Source organism: Schistocerca americana, chromosome X (assembly GCF_021461395.2).
Source record: "Schistocerca americana isolate TAMUIC-IGC-003095 chromosome X, iqSchAmer2.1, whole genome shotgun sequence".
Lineage (NCBI taxonomy): Eukaryota > Metazoa > Arthropoda > Insecta > Orthoptera > Acrididae > Schistocerca > Schistocerca americana.
Window position 1 is genome coordinate 294,220,769 of NC_060130.1, and position 17,233 is coordinate 294,238,001.

At 39.8% G+C, this 17,233-nt stretch overlaps 1 protein-coding gene across 1 annotated transcript in view; it reads left to right on the top strand.

Annotated features, from left to right (window-relative positions):
• Positions 1-2,443, top strand: part of LOC124555131 (constitutive coactivator of PPAR-gamma-like protein 1 homolog) — a 217,321-nt gene extending 214,878 nt beyond the window's left edge. The window contains exon 20 of the mRNA XM_047128943.1: positions 1,486-2,443. Within this exon, the coding sequence (XP_046984899.1) occupies positions 1,486-1,750 (265 nt within the window). The 3' untranslated portion in view covers positions 1,751-2,443. The remainder of the gene's footprint in view (positions 1-1,485) is intronic.
• The last annotated feature ends 14,790 nt before the right edge of the window (positions 2,444-17,233 follow it).

The following is a 17,233-nucleotide window of genomic DNA, read 5'->3' on the forward strand; positions in this document are numbered from 1 at the left end:
TCGCGACCTTTTACCCTTTGAGGGTTGTGGGAAAAGGGGAAGCTGAGAGGCAGTATTCTTTTGGGTTGCCTTCTCTATGCTCACAGTGAAAGTGTTGCCTTTCTCTTGTGTTGTAGCTGCCTTACTTTGGCATGTATACTTGCAAGTACAGGCACCAACAGCTGATAAAGGTTCACTCGACACCATCTATGTTGAAGTGGTTACCTTGGGGACAGGGTTTCCTTGTGTTATATTCTCCTTTTTTTTTGTTCCACATGGTCTGTTTTATTTCCATAATTCTTCAGCAAAAGTTGGGCGGTCTTGGTTCCAGACTGGGTGGCTCTCAGAGCCATTGATGCACATTGCTGGAGAGTGCCAGTGCCATAGTCTTGGGCTGGCTTTCCACATATTCCATAAGTCTGTTCACCTCCACAACTCGGGTTAGGTATATAAGGCTGAACCTAAGTTGGAGGAACTCTGCCATAATATGTTCAGGTAGTGTCAGAGAACTGAAGGTCACAATGTTCAGACTCAACAGTCATTGAGCATTTTTGCGTAGAGGTTTGCACCATCCTTGTGATCCATGCAGTCAAACCAGAATCCCCATTCGTTGTGACACACAACGTTGCGCCACACGGTGCTTGCTGCAGTGTGCCCTGAGCTTACGGTTACAGAGGATTGGTGGCAGTCACCAGCTCAGGAAACCCAGTTTCCCCAAGCCCATAACCAGCAAATGAATGCTGAGCTCCCTGAGGTGCTTGCCATTTAGAATGACCCGGGGTCACATGTAGCTTTATTGAAAATACCACCTGTGCATCAGGCTTTATCATTACCCCATCAAGGACTATGTTATTATTGAGTGTCCAACTGTAATCTACTTGTTTGGGGCAATGCCAGTGGAGTGCCACTGTATACAATTTTATCCTGCTCAGTACTCAGATGGCAGTATTGCCACCCTCCAATATGCAGTGTCCTGTTGACATATTCCAGCAGAATTTTTTGTGGCGCAGGTCACCGAGATTTTTCAAAGGATCTTCTATTGAACTGCGGGAACCCCTCCTTACTTGGCATGCACATGTATCTAAATATTTTGTCACTGAAGATACATGAAACTGGTTTCATTCAAATGAAATTAATAGTATTAATTGTTCAGTTTTTGTTTCTACTACATGTCCATATTGTTCAATGCTGTAAAAATTTGTGTCTATTTTTATAAGTGTATTTTTATAAGTCTGTTTTAAAAATAAGTCTGTTTTTGAAACTACAATTTCCTTAATAGAAAGACTTTGCAAATGAGCTTTTTTATTTTGTGAAAAATATTTTTAAGTGGAACTTGTTATCCTTAAAATCAATATTTTGGAAATTTGCAGCAACTTTTCAGTTGTCACATCACTTACAAAGAGATTAAAATTGCTGAGCTTTGTTTTGTAGTCTCATGTTACTTTAAAGAGTTTTGAATAACCTCAGCATTGTTTATTACCTTGAAATATTTGTTGTTGTTTTCAGGCCTAACAAAGAGGGTGAGAATGACGGTACTGGTCGTCGCCGAGTTCGTAGTCCACCCATCATCGACATAAATGGAAGGAGTGACACACCAAATGGCTCTTCACAGAATCTCACTGATGTGTGTAGTGCTTCACATTCACCAATTGAAGGCTCTGTTACAGTGCTAGATGTTGTGGCTGATGTTGGACATGCAGACAGACATGTAGACGAGGAAGACGACTCAAATCAAACTTTGTTGGCAGGGGTGCTGTCAACAAATACATAGTCTCAGCATTTGTGTGATAGTGTAATACTTTTTCTACCAGTTGCTCACAATGGTTATTGAAAGTAAAGTGCAAAACTTTATTCGAACTATGGCATCTTATATCCCTGAGTGGAAGGCCAATACTTGTAACTTCAAATGCGGACATTTACAGGAAAATAGTGCTTTCATTTCATAGTTGTGTGTTTCTGGTTTTGTACTTAATAACTGCAATACATTTTGTGGATATTGGGTAAGTAATATTTGGAAACTTTTTGATCCTTGACTCTTAATGTAGCACGGAAACTATGTCAACATTTTTAAAAAATAGAAAAGACTGTATACTGCTAAACTAGTGCCTTGATTTATAAGTGGTACAAAACATTAGTTAATGGTGTCAGATCTCTTTGGCTATATTTTATGGCAGTTTTTTGAATGTGGATTTTGTAACAGTACTTACCTAGATTACTGTTTCGAATGCCGAAAGTTTGAACTAAGAGATGTTATAATAAATTTTTAAGCTTGCATAAAGTTGTGGCAGTAATTGACTGTAACATACATTTGTAAAGCTTAATTTATTTACATTATTTATCTTACTTTGTTATGGAAGCATTTGAAGTATGACTACATGTGGGGAAGCATTTGAAGTATGACTACATATTTGCCTTCTTCTCAGATTATTACAGTTTTAACTGTTGAAAAATGTGACTACTTTTTTTATTGTATTTTAAAGTTAGATATAAATAGTTTTAATAACAAAATGCACCACTGCTTCTGTTAGCATTCTCTCTCTTTTTTTTTCCCTCCCTCCCTCCCTCCCTCTCTCTCTCTCTCTCTCTCTCTCTCTCTCTCTCTCTCTCTCTCTCTCTCTCTCTCTCTCTAAATTATTAGTACTGAAACTGTCATTTGGTGGCATTGGTATTTAAAGTAATGCTATTTGGTAACATCAGTTTCCAAGTTTCACTTAAAATATTTATTAAAATAACTATGTTTATGACAATTACTTTGTCAAAGTAATAAGTTATGGGGGTCTGTAAAGATGATATGATTTTACGTATAAAATGCACTATACTTATACTGAATAAGAAAAATTAACAACATAAATATTAATTGTCGATTATATGTAATGGCTCTAAATTACTGAGCACTACAACAGAAACATGTGATGAAAATGCACTTGATGAATTCCTGAATCTGTTTGAAAAGTTACTGCTGAATTATCTAAATCTAAAACTGAAGAAAATCAATCTCAAAAACCTTTTGCTTTCCATAAGGATGGAATAGTACAAGCAGTCTTGCTTCAATTGTTGCAAACAGTTGACTTCTGAATGCTGATGTAAGAAGTACTTGATCAATTGTGTTTGAGAATACTGGTGTCTTCAAACACTCAGCTCCCTCATTTCCATCCTGTGGTGTCGTGCCCCCTTCCCCACCGCCACTCGCTTTTGGACATCTGCCCTTATTTTTCAAATAGTACTGTGGTTTTAGTTGGCACTTGAAAGTTATTTTCTGGTTGGGACATTAGATTAGACTTCAGAGGCAACTGATTCAGTGCAATTTTCCATGCTAAATTCTATAGCCAGAATTTGTGAAAGTTGACTTTTGGGAAGTCTTAATAAACAAAGTTATATTATCATAACAATAACCAAGGAACTAATCTTGAAGCGAATTTGTAAGAGATTCTGCACCTAGAATTATACACATGTCATGAGTCCATCAAGTGGTTTGTTTCTGTAGATTATGTTACACAGGCAGAAAGTTCCAGCATGTTCAAAGTGACTGATCTGCAGGGTATTGTTATTTTGATGCTGTGTGCCCCACAGCCGTGCACCTCGGTGCACTCTACTGACTTCTTCAAGTTACACTATTACCATATAATTTTTCACACACATAGACTGCTAAGCAGTATTGTCCTCTCATAACATTACAGCATGTGCCTCACTAGTGAAGATAATGATGATTGATAGTATTATTTGCTTGTAGTTGAAGATGGATCATGTTACTTAAGATGTAGATGGCTTGTTGTCAGTTATATAAATTGATGCTGGTCATAAGCACAAGGAAAAAAGAAAAGGAACAGTTGCTTTGAAATTGATTTTGGACAATGAAAAATATAGGTAGATGGCATTGATGGAAAAGACTTCTGTACTACAAGAAATTTAAAGTATTGGGTTTCACAGGTTTAGTATGAAAATATTTCAGAATATTCGTAGGCCAACTGTATAGTTAGTTTAGCAACATCTTTGTTTACGTGTTGACAGTAACTATTGAATTAATATTTGACTGGGTGGGGGGAGATAGATACATGTAGACCATACGAATAGCTTCGATTAGCTACAAATAGCTTCAATTCACTGAGCAAAGCAGTAGTTAGGTTCATCATGCCAGTGTAGGGAGTTCATGTTATTGAGTCAAATACTTTTAATGGCAGTGGTAAATAGTGATACATTTCTTAATTTTACATCTGTGCAATACTTTCATAGTTTATTTTGAGGTAGGTCGTATTGATAGTAAAATGTGAGGCGCACATAAGTGATCATATAGTGGACAAACTTTTAAAGTAGCTTTGTAGCAGATTAAGAGTTTGCATGTAAAAGAGAGAGAAGATGGTGCATTTTGAATAATATTTTGTCAGAGGCAAATACAGTGAAAATTCTATTGTCATTTGTTGACTGCCAGTGTTAGATTTAAGCTATCCAAAGATTTGTATTATGGAAACCTGATTTTTTTATTTTGTGTGTGTGTGTGTGTGTGTGTGTGTGTGTGTGTGTGTGTGTGTGTGTGTGTGTGTGTGTGTTTTGCACTTGAGAGCAATGTAGGGGAAAAAAAGAAAGGCGCAAGACTGCTGTGATCTCTTCCACAGGAACTACTTAATTTTCAATGCAATGTACTGTGGTATATGTAGTGTGAATTATAGAAATCAGCAACATGAAGCTTGTGTGAGGACAATAACATTTGTGTATTGACAACAAGGTGATTGCTGTGTTGGTGATTTTGAACATCAGCTGACTTAGGAGTGTAAAGTGGAAGTATTTTTATTAATGTTATATTGCCAAAACAGCTATATGAGCGTACAAAACTATTTAAATCGTGCGAGTGTATGAAAAGTGAGCAATTCTATTTTTCTATATTTGTTATGTTGTTACAGATATAATACCTATTAATATGTAACTTATATAAATAGAAGAAAGGAAATGGAGACTACCAGTTGTTGAACCTGCTTACACTGCAAGCTTCAGCAGATTGTTTTCAATTACATTAGAGAATTAAGGTTGAGAACTTAACCTTTGATTGACCATTGTTGAACTGAAGTTAATGTTCCATGTTGTGACAATAGGATTGCTATATGTTACTCAGATTTCTGGAATTTGGTTTTAGTATGAAATAGCACAATTCATATGCAAGTGTGGTTTTTGAAAGCAACTTGCTGATGCTTTGCATAACTAATGTGTTAAGAGGTATTGGGGGTGAGTGGTGGTGATTGTGAATGCAGGCCCATTTTTATCAAGTTGAAAGTAATTACAGTCATTGTCCAGATGGAGCCACACAGTGAGTTCTGAAAATGACCTGAATTGCTTGGGTTCGTTATGAGTTTAGTACATAACACCCATCTTGATATATTTTTGCCTCTAAAAGTATTGGAAAGGATAAACTATTAGCTGCTTTGGGCAGTTTTTTGGAAAATAATGCAGGTAAGCCAGAAGAAAACTCTTTCTGAAATGTTTTAACAACTCATCCATATATCCTATCAATTATGCCGTGAATGTTTCATAATGAGTTAATATTAGGAAGGAATCTCATCTTTATGTTGAAGCATAAGGAGAAAACTGAATCACACAGATTTCAGTATGACATATTTACCAGTTACGTCAAGTCTCGTGTTACTGAATTCTTGTAATATTGTTTGAACTCAAAATGTTATGGACTCAAATACAGCCCAGTTTCATGTTTGTAGTGAAAAAGCAAACTGCCACTGACTACTCAGTTGCAGACTTCATGGCAGAGATCAATATCTAAGCACAACAATATTTGTATCTTCATTGCTGGTGCCAAATCAGTGATGTGTTGTCCTACTTTTGCATTTTGTGAGTAATGAAGTCAATAAGGACAGTAGTGAAAGTTATTCTTCAGTTAAGAATGACACAATTTTATTCTTTTTTTTTTTGTTTTTAATACAAATGGGATGTTTCTATAACACCTCTTAATCCATTCATGATATTCATACATTGAACTTGGGGAAGAAAGTTTCCAAGCAAATTTGATCATTTAAAAACTTGATGAACTGCTAAAATGATTGAATTAATTAGGAAGTATTCTGAGAAAAGAAACAATGTTTAAGCAACTATAGTTATTGTTATACTGAGTAAATGAAAATATCTTCAATAACATTTGTTTTCATTCTGGGGCCCACTTAATTAATGTCTTTTGGTAATGTTAAGACATATTATAACAGGATGTAAACCGTATCTTTGCTTAGGTTAAGATGTAGCTATATTTTCCCATAAGTTGAAAATGACATACCCAGTGATGTATCTCTTAAAAATGTAATGCCTATTATTTGAGTGTGGATTAACTTGCAAAAAAATTAGCATTTAATTAATTCATTGTACATTTTGTTCAGATGTTACATACACTGAAATATTTTCACATTGTTAGTAAGTTTTCTCAATATCAAAAACAAATAAAAAAAATTGTACTTACTGTATGGAATAAAATTAAGTGGCTGTAGTACCACCAAGTTTTTACAAAAAGTTTTCATTTGGGCTATTGTTCTCATTGGAGTTTAATTGTCAAGCTGAAAACTTTTAAAGGTGATATTTTAGTGCTTCTAGTAAATATGTACTTACAGACATTAAACATGTCTCCACAAAGTTGTTTTTATTGTGTTTTTACTTTAAGAGTATTTGCTAGTAGCATCAGTCATTTCCTGCAATGATGTAGACTAAAACTCATATGAAGTGTTATTTCTGAAGTATTCTAATGATGAAAAAGAATTCAAAGTTGGCATGTCAAATACATTTTAGGAATGTGTATCTGTAAAATAAGTAGATTAATTGGTTATCAGATATCAAATTGTAGCCCATAAAAACAGCAAAGCTGCAAAATAAACACATTAATCAGTTAAGTATTATATCTATATACTACACAGGAGTATTCACCGAGTGGAATTTTTCACTGCCTTGCTGTTGCTCAGTCCCCCCGTCACTACTTTTTTATGCTACAGTCTGCTGCCCATTAGATGCTGTGATGTGGTGCTAATCACAGTTATTTGTTAATCATACTACTGTTCAACACAGTTTTCCATTTAGATTTTCAACATTTTACTGTCATTGATGGTGACACCAATTTATGTTTGTAGTTTATATCATACACCATTCATTCTCCTTCAGAAGATTTTTTTAAACCTTCAGATAAGGAATGTGTAAACCACATGTAACAACATTACTTGTACATTCTTGTAACAAAAATATTCACAATGTTGATGCTTGAGCTATCTTGATGTGAAGATATCTAAATCTTCTGACAAGAATAATAATCAGCCTCCCCTTTTTTATGATTAGGTCTTCATTTTTGCTTCTTTCAACATACTATTGTAATAGTAATAGTAAAGAATTTGTTTACCATTGTTTGCATTTGGGCTTGCATGGTGTGTGTTATCTCACTGCATACTGAAACTGTTGCAGTTGAGTATTAAGAATAATTGATTTGAGTAACTCAGTGTATAGCAGGCAGAACAAGTTCCACATCTGTTTTGTATTATCTGTGTAATATTTATTTATTTAGAACTATCAACACTTTTAACTTATAATGTGCAGAATATAAGACATCTATAAATAAAGTAAGTCCTTATGTACAGTAAAAAAATTTATTACAAAAAAAGTTGAAGGTGGGCCCCTACATGTTATCTTTCCCCATATTCAGGCAGTTTATATTAATACTAAGCCAAATAAGATAATGCAATTAAGAACATTTGTTTATACTTCTTAAAATAATATAAAATAGGTTTCACAGTTTTGTTTGGTTCTGAAATTAATGCTAGGAACTTTGAGTGTAAACTTAAAAGCATATGGAGACAGGAAATAATAAATTTTACCTGTTGACACTTAAGTCACCATATTTGATGTAGTATATTGTCCTTTTGCTGTTCAAAATTTTTTGGGATTGAATCAATTTATATTTGATGTAAAATAATTAAGTTTTTAAGAATTGCAGTTTCTTTGATATCTCCATTTGCTTTTGATAATGTATTTGCTATACATGTAAATCATAAAACTGCTTTGTGTAATTATTGGTATATAAAGTATAATATAAAAAGGAGGTTAAATGGAATTCATACTAGCTTTAGTTAAAAGTGGCTCTGTTTTTTTTTTTTTTTCTCCACTTTTGGGAATTAGGAAATTCTGAAATTTTATCACCTGTGTCAAAATTCTCTCTTCCGTTTATCTTGGTTTGCCTGTTGAAATACAGGTTGTTAGGTTTGGAACTATTTCAAACACTCATTCTCTTCTTTCTGTTTTTCATAGCTGCCAAAAAAAGTGGCATTCATATCATATTTTTGTATGGAACTGCAAGTCTGTGCTGTGAGGTTGGGCCAGGTTACATTATCAGAAGTGTGTAATAGCCTTGTGCATCTCCTTGGCATATTTTTGGTTATTTCATTGATGGAGAAACTTTATATTTTCTTTCTTGTGTTCTTTAATCATGTTAACGATGGTTACTTTTTAAAAAAATTCAGGAACTCCTGGTTCTATGCAGAAGTGTACTGTTAAATCTTCATGTTGATGCATACCAGCTTGCTGAACTTTGGAAGAGTATTAAAAATAAAACACAAAGTAAAGAAAGGGCATGACTGCCCTGGGTAGTACTTCAGAAATTGTTTATAAAATAATTTTATTGCGTTTATTAATAATGTATGCAACCAGGTGTGAACTTTTTTAAACAGTAAAACAGAAGTCATATGTTTTAAATAATATCATTTTGCCAAGGAGTTAGTGTTGATATTTGTGAACCAGCAAGCTTTGTGGTGTAATAAAGTAATGGTGGTACTTCAATTTGTGTTGCATTTATGATTAATCTGAAACATTATTCCTTCCATTTCCCAAGCAATCACATCAATAGATTAAGTGGCAGAGAACACGATGATTTTTTTATGCTCACTTTTTTCTGTGTGAAAACAAAAGGAAATTCTTTTTCATTGTGGTGTAGAAATTGTGGAGCATTCAATCCAGGGATGACTTGACAGATTAGATAGAAACTGTAGAACCTCGCTAATCCTTCCCCTACGGGCTGGGAGTGTGATCAGAATGCAAAAAAAGTTGGATTGTAAGAGGAACACTTTTATTGACCTACAACATCACAATGCATAAAAGTGCAGTTTTAATGTTCAGCTGGAAATACTGTCTGAAATATTGTTCCATGTTAAAGCAGCAAGGAAATGAAAATGTTCACACATTAGAAAATCGTACACGAAAATGTAATGTATGGTCGTGTGTAAATTATAAAATACGTCTGTATTATATGGTAAGATATTGTTACTGTGAGTGAGAGTTTAACATCTGTACATATGATTCTGCTTTATTACAGTACTGCACTGACACACAACTGATTTGCACCTAACTGTTTAAAACATGAAAAATCCCATGGTAAAAAAATTTTTGTTCTAAGCAGGACGAAAATTTCTAATGTTCTTTTGCTTAGCAGATGATGACTTTGGTTTTGTCATGATGTTCCGCCATTTCCTTACCCCGAAAGAGCCGTAGGTTCAGTGTCATCATTGTATAGCCAATGTCAACTGTACTGATCAACTCACTCACGTCACTGGGCTCAACGTCAGGTTGTAAAGACATTAGTTGGGGCTGTAATTTTGCTTAACACACTTTCATATGTAACAAGAACACTGCACTAATTTATGAAACAAATGCATGTACACGACTTTTGTTGTCATTCTGAAGAAAATGACACTGAAGGGCAGCTGATAGTCTTGAAGTTGGTCTGGTCATCTTGCCAGGATCTTGATCGTGCGAAAAACTTACACTACTTTCAGAGTTGTGAATGTTTGAATGAATCATTAACTGTGAAATAAAATAAAATATCTCTTTAAATGTTCCTATTTTCAACTCTTTAAATGCCACACTGACAGCATTTAACACCCATTCACTCCCCTGAACCATTAATTCCAGCTAAACATGACACCTACAGCATCATAAAGGATGACTTTACTCCATTATACAACTACTTCCCTCCAAATGCAGATAAGTCGTAGTCCAAAGATTATACTTGGGGCAAAGAGATTTAAGTGATTTAAACTGTTGTCAAAGATATGGTTTTGATTAACTGCTACACAATTTAAGAAAACTTAGTAAAAATTAAATTTGCAGACTTCCATGTTAAAGTTTCAGAATTATCATAATTGCATAAAATATAAATAGTTAAGCATGAAATAATGAATAATAGTTAAATATAAAGGGAATTTCTGATAGCCGTTGGTATCGATGTCTTCAGAATGTGTATCAGGATTGATAACATCACCACGCATCATCAAAGAGAAAAATCAGTTTAAAATACTTATTTACATTTATCACGTTACAGCACTGAAGGTACACAGAAGTCAGATTTTGCAAAATGTCATCTGATGATGTTGCTAATACACTAATCATTTGATTCGAGTAGGAAATTTGTAAACAGATGAGAGGGTATTGGCCATCAACAAATCCTTTAGGCATCACTTAAACTGAATTGTGTTACTAGTTAAACTCAGTGTCACTTCTAGCACGTTTTTGAAAATATGTATTCCTGAATAACTTACATTTCTTCTGGATAAAAATGTTGATGTGGTATCTGTCTGAAGATTGATTTGATACAGCTCTGCATGCTAGTATGTACTGTGTTAGCCTCTTTATCCCTAAATACCTACTGAATCTTTCATTCATTTGAACCTATTTACTGTCTTCACATACAAGTCTCTTCTGATAGTTTTATCCACAAGCATGCCTCTATTACTAAATTGATTATTCACTGACCCTTCAGGATGTGCATATCAACTGGTCACTTCCTTTAGTCAAGTTGTGCCATAACCTTCTTTTTTCTGCAATTCAAATCATTATCTCATCAGTCATTCGATCTACCCATATAATTCTCAACATTCTGTGGTAGCACCACATTTCAAAAGGTTCTCTTCTTTTGCCTGAACCACTTATTGTCCACATTTCATTCCTGTACAAGGCTATAACGTGACAAATACCTTTGGAAAAGGCTTCACAACATTTAAATCTGTATTAGATGTTAAACAATATCCTTGTTTTCAGAAATGCTTTTCGTGCTATTGCGAGTCTGCATTTTATAGCATCTCCACTTTCGCCAACTATCAGTTATTTTGCTGCCCAAACAGCAAAACGTGTTTACTGCTTTTAGCATCTCATTCCCTAATCTAATGCCCGGAGCATCACCTGACTTAATTTGACTACATTTCATTAACCTTATGTTCATCACATAATCTCTTTTCAAAACAATATACATTGCCTTGCCTTCAACTGATTTTCCAAGTCCTTTGCCATATCTGGCAGAAATACTAAATCTTTGGCAAACCACAAAATTTTTTATTTCTTCTCCCTGAACTTTAATGCCATTTCCAAATTTCTCTGTGGTTCCCTTTACTGCTTTCTCAGTGCACAAAATGAATAATGCAGATAGGCTACAGCCCTGTCTTTATTCCCTTCTTTTCTACTGCTTTCCTTCCACATCCTGTGACACTTTGTAACTGCAGTCTGATTTCTGTACAAGTTGTAGTCGGGATTAGGATGGCTGGTGTAGTTAGGTACCTTGCTACAGGTGTGGGCGTATGGCAAGCAGTGGCCCGGCAGCTAGTCAGGCCTGGGTAGGAACCGTGAGCCCAGATGTCTGCACCCTGCAATAGATAGAAGTCAGCCAGCAGGTAGTCCACCAGCTGGAAGCACCATTTAAGCTCTCAGTAGCATCTGGACTTGAGTGTAGTATAGCAGATGGCATGACCCATTTTAGGTCGATGGCTGGCATGGAATACTTCTTGTAGCTGGCTGTAGGCAGATACAGGCACAGCATAGCTGAAACGGGCAGTATTTTTAGTGGCTTGTGTCGCCCTGTTTTGACAGCAAATCATTCTGCATCACACAGTCCACAGTAGAGCTGCTGTTGAGGCTTGGTCATATGATTCTTGCTGCATCAGCACAGCCCACAGGTGCTTGCAAAAAATGCCCTCCCAGCTCCTGTCTGCCTTACTTCTATAATGCTTCCTGTGTCAACCTGCAGTGACATTTCTAGTTAATTTGGCCACAGGTTTCAACTACCAAGAAGAGAGGCTCAATGGTGCAACACTGTACTCTATCCACACTGTCTTCAAAATTTCAAGGAGTTTAGGCCAGTTAACATCATCAAAAGCTTTCTCTAAATCCAAAAATGCTACCAACATAGGTTTACTAATCTTATAAGAGAAGACATAAGGTTGTTTATTGCTTCAGGTATACCTATGTTTGTCCAGAAACCAAACTTATCTTACCCGAGGTTGGTTTCTAACAGTTTTTCTGTTCTTTTGTAAATAATCAGTGTCAATATTTTGCAAGAGTGACATATTACACTTATGGTCTCTTCATATTTACACATCTCAGATCTGCCTTCTTTGGAATTGTAATTATAATGGTTCTTAAAGTCTGAGGGTATTTCTCCTGTCTCATTTCCCTTGTACAGTAGGTGGATTAGTCTAGACATTGCTGGCTCTCCCAAGGATGTCTGGAGTGCTGAAGGAATATCGTCTACTCCAGGGGCCTTGTTTCATCTTAGGTCTTTCAGTATTGTGTCAAATTCTCCCAGTATCATATTCCCCATATCATCATCTACTTCCTCTTCCCTTTCTATATATTCCTTCCACCTTTCAGCTTTTTTTCTCTGCTTAGTAATACTTTGCCATCTAAGCTCTTGAGATTTATACAGCAGCTTTTCTTATCTCCAATGGCCTCTTAAATTTCTTATAGGTGGCATCTATCTCTCTCTAATAAATTGCGTGGATATACAAACGTAGAACAATAGCGAGTTACATGTTACCAACTCCGAATCTGTGATTAGACTGCCGTCCCGTGACGCGGCCAGTGCCGTTCGTAGCTAGGTGGCGCTCCGGCGCTCAGCCGAGTTGCGGAGCACCTCTGTCGTCGTGTTCGCGTACTGACGTAGCGGCACTGTTAAATATCGTGGCACTGTCACAACACTTTTCCCCCCTTGAAAGAAAAAAAAAACCTCACTTCCTTGGAGACACGGACAGGGCGGAGACATCCATGGTCTCTTGGGAGGCCCCCAGAAGATCACGCGGAGAAACACGAGAGTATGGTTGAAAATGTCCAGGACGGAAGCTCGTGCGTGGAACATGCCTCCTGGACGAGATGATGGGTGAAAACTCCGGAGCAGCATCCATAGGTGCCGTGGACCTGGGGGTGCGCTCCAGCGAGATGGGTCCCGGACAAGGCGGCGTCGCGACTGGGGCCGGTTCTGGCGTACTCGGAAACGGTAGCGACGTCGGCTGCCACAACACGCACGGGAGATCGGCAGCAGCGACAGGACCGGCTTCTCGGGCTGGTGGAGGCGAAGGAAGGTGCGGTGGCACCAGCATGGCCACCACTCGTGGGCGCATCTGGTCGTAATGGCGAACAACCATGCTGTCGTCCGTACATATTTCACAAAGCCGGCGGCCGCGAAGAGCCTTGACCACCCCTGGAATCCATTTAGGGCTAGATGCATACCCTCGTGCCCACACGTCGGCACCCACCGAGTATTTTCCCGCACTAGGGTACACAGTACAAGGCCTGACAGGGTGAAGCAGGTGCAGTAGAGTGCGCGGTTGGCGGCCATGCCAGAGTTCAGCAGGGCTGTGATCACCCAGAGGCGTGAAGCGATAAGAACTCAGAAAATGCAACAGAGCGTCATCTGTGGAAAAATCACTAAGGAATTTTTTCATCTGGCTTTTGAAAGTGCGGACAAGGTGCTCGACCTCCCCATTCGATTGCGGATGGAAGGGTGGTGCTGTAACATGATGGATCCCATGTCCAGTACAAAAATCACGGAAGGCCTGCGAAGAGAACTGAGGGCCATTGTCCGTGATGATCGTGGATGGAAGACCTTCTAGCGCAAAGATTTTGAACAAAGCCAGCGTCGTCGCGGCAGTGGTGGGCGACGGACATCGAACAACAAACGGAAATTTCGAGAAGGCGTCAATCAACAGTAGCCAATAAGTGCCGAGGAAGGGGCTGGTAAAGTAAGCGTTCACCCGTTCCCATGGCTGCGCCGGATCAGGCCACGGAGAGGGCATTGTACGGGGTGCAGCCAGTTGTTGAGCACACTGACCACACGCAGCGACCATGTGGGCAACGTCCGAATCAATACCGGGCCAATAAACGTGCCTGCGGGCCAGGCACATAGTCCGAGAAATCCCCCAATGGCCTTCATGCAACAGTTTGAGAACATCTTTGCGAAGAGAGGCTGGCACCACGACCCGTGGAGATGCGCCATCCGTGGCCAGAAGAACAACACCATCACGAACAGACAGACGAAGGCACAAGACATGGTAGTTGCGAAGGGGATCCGATCCCCGGCCCTTGGTCCTGTCCGGCCAACCCAGTTGAACAAAACCGATCACCTGATGCAGGACCGGGTCCCGCGCAGTACCCGACGCGACCTGCGAACCTGTAAGTGGATACCCTCGACTGCACGACGTTCTTCCTCATCAATGTGGAAACAGAGTAGTTCATCTAGATCGAAAACCGGGTCGAGGCCCATCGGCAAACGCGACCATGTGTCAGCGTTGGCGTGCTGGGCCGTGGGGCGATAGTGAATCTCATAATGAAAACGAGACAAGTATAAGGCCCAACGTTGCAGGCGGTGAGCTGCCTTATCTGGAAGCGACGCTGATGGGCTGAACAGAGAGACCAGCGGCTTGTGGTCGGTGATGAGGTGAAACTTAGAACCATACAAAAAAACGCTGAACTTTTTTAGAGCATAAATGATAGCGAGCGCCTCCTTTTCGATTTGAGAGTAACGCCGTTGCGCATCGTTGAGGGTCTTGGACGCATAGGCGATGGGTCATTCCGACCCATCCTCATACCGATGGGCGAGAACAGCCCCTAGACCATACTGGGATGCATCAGTCGCCAGAACCAAGTGCTGACCCAGACGGAATGTGGCAAGACAAGGTGCCGACTGCAAATGAGCCTTCAGGCGGACAAAAGCCTGCTCAAACTCGTCAGACCAACAGAAAGGAACGTTTTTGCGTAACAGCTGATGCAGAGGACGAGCTACCGCCGCCGCGGATGGAATGAATTTGTGATAATAAGCAATCTTGCCTAGAAACGCCTGAAGTTCTTTGACTGTAGACGGCCGGGGTAGAGCGGTAATGGGCGCAACGTGCTGACGTAGAGGACGTATACTCTCACGGGACAAGTGGAAACCAAGATACACGATGGAGGGTTGGAAAAACTGTGATTTGTACAGATTGCACTTCAACCCAGCCGAATGCAGAACCCGAAACAGTGAACGCAAATTGCAAAGGTGCTCCGCAGTGGAGGCCCCCGTGACAACAATGTCATCCAGATAGTTGATGCAGCCGGGAACGGAAGCCGTGAGCTGTTCCAAAAACCGCTGAAAAATGGCTGGCGCGCTAGCGAAGCCAAATGGTAACCGCTGGTACTGATACAACCCACAATGAGTGTTGGTGACGAGAAATTCCTTGGAAGACTCATCCAATGGCAACTGATGGTACGCCTCCGATAAGTCAAGTTTGGAAAAGAACTGGCCCCCAGCGAGCTTGGTGAATAACTCCTCAGGACGGGGAAGAGGATAAGTGTCAATGAGGCTCTGAGCGTTGACAGTGGCTTTAAAATCACCACACAATCGCAGACTCCCGTTTCGTTTAGAAACCACCACGACTGGCGATGCACATTTGCTGGAGGTAACAAGAAAGAGAACTCCTGAAGCTGTTAACCTGTCTATCTCAGCCTTGACAGATGCACGCAACGCCACCGGAATAGGGCATGCCTGTAAAAACTTAGGGTGAGCTGTAGGTTTAAGAGTAATGTGGGCTTCAAAATCCTTGGCACGACCCAGACCAGCAGAGAACACGACGAGAATTCAGAACACAATCCATCCAGCTGTTGATACGGAATATCCTCAGATATGAGGTGCACATCATCATCAATGGAGAACCCGAACAACTGGAAAGCATCATACCCGAACAGGTTTTCAGTGCCTGCATGATCCACCACATAAAACGTGAGGGGCCTAACAACAGACTTGTAGGCAGTGGAAGCATCAAACTGGCCAACGATAGGAATTTTCTGCTTATTATAAGTCCTCAGATTTCGCACAACGGGAGACAAGGGAGGGGAGTCCAAGTCCAAATACGTGCGAGAATTAATGAGAGTTACTACAGAGGCAGTGTCCACTTGCATGCGAATGTCTTTATCCAGAACACGAACAGTAAGAAACAACTTATTTGTTTGAGAAAGCACACAGTTAACATCCATGTCCGATGCCTCGTCCTCATCGACAGGAACTTTAGGGGACTGACACACAGAAGCAATGTGGCCTTTTTTCCTACATGAATTACACGTGGCCCAATGTTTTGCATACGTGGCCCTGTCATGCTGTACGAAATAACGGGGACAAGAAGGAAGTGCGGAACGAACCTGCTTCTGTGGTTGCTGTTTTCGCTGCGAGCGTGGCGGCCCAACGCGACGTTATTGACACGAGTGAACCGCCGCCACATCGTCGTTCCCCTGGGAAACCGGCAAAGTGTCCGTGTCGAAAGTTGTCTGTATAGCGCCGACATCACACCACGCGTCTACTTGCGCACCAGCAGCGTGAGACACTTCAAAAGATTGAGCGATGCTTAGAACTTCCGACAACGACGGGTGTGGCAGTTGTAAGGCACGTTGCCGAACTTCTTTATCAGGGGAAAGCCGTAGAATAGCATCCCTAACCACTGAATCAGCATATGACTCATGATGAGTGTCCGTGACAAACTGACATTTCCGACTCAGACCGTGTAGTTCTGCAGCCCAAGCCCGGTAAGATTGATGGGGCTGTTTACGACACCGGTAGAACGCCATGCGGGCGGCAACGACGTGGGTGTTTTTTCGGTAATAGTTAGACAATAAGTCACACATTTCTTGGAAGGACAGAGAGGCTGGTTCCCGCAGCGGGGCTAACTGAGATAGCAGCTGATAGATCCGTGGGGAAATCCAAGATAGAAATGACGACTTACATATAGGAGCGTCGACAACGCCGAAAGCCAAGAAGTGTTGCCGCAAACGCTTCTCATAATCCTCCCAGTCCTCAGCAGCCTCGTCGTAAGGAGGGAATGGAGGTGGAGAAGAGGAAGACAGACGATGAGTAAGCGACATCGACAACGCCTGAATAGCAGCCGTCAGCTGTGTTTGTTGTTCAATGAGCGCTTGCATAAGCTGTTCCATGTCTGCCCCGACACGAACACAC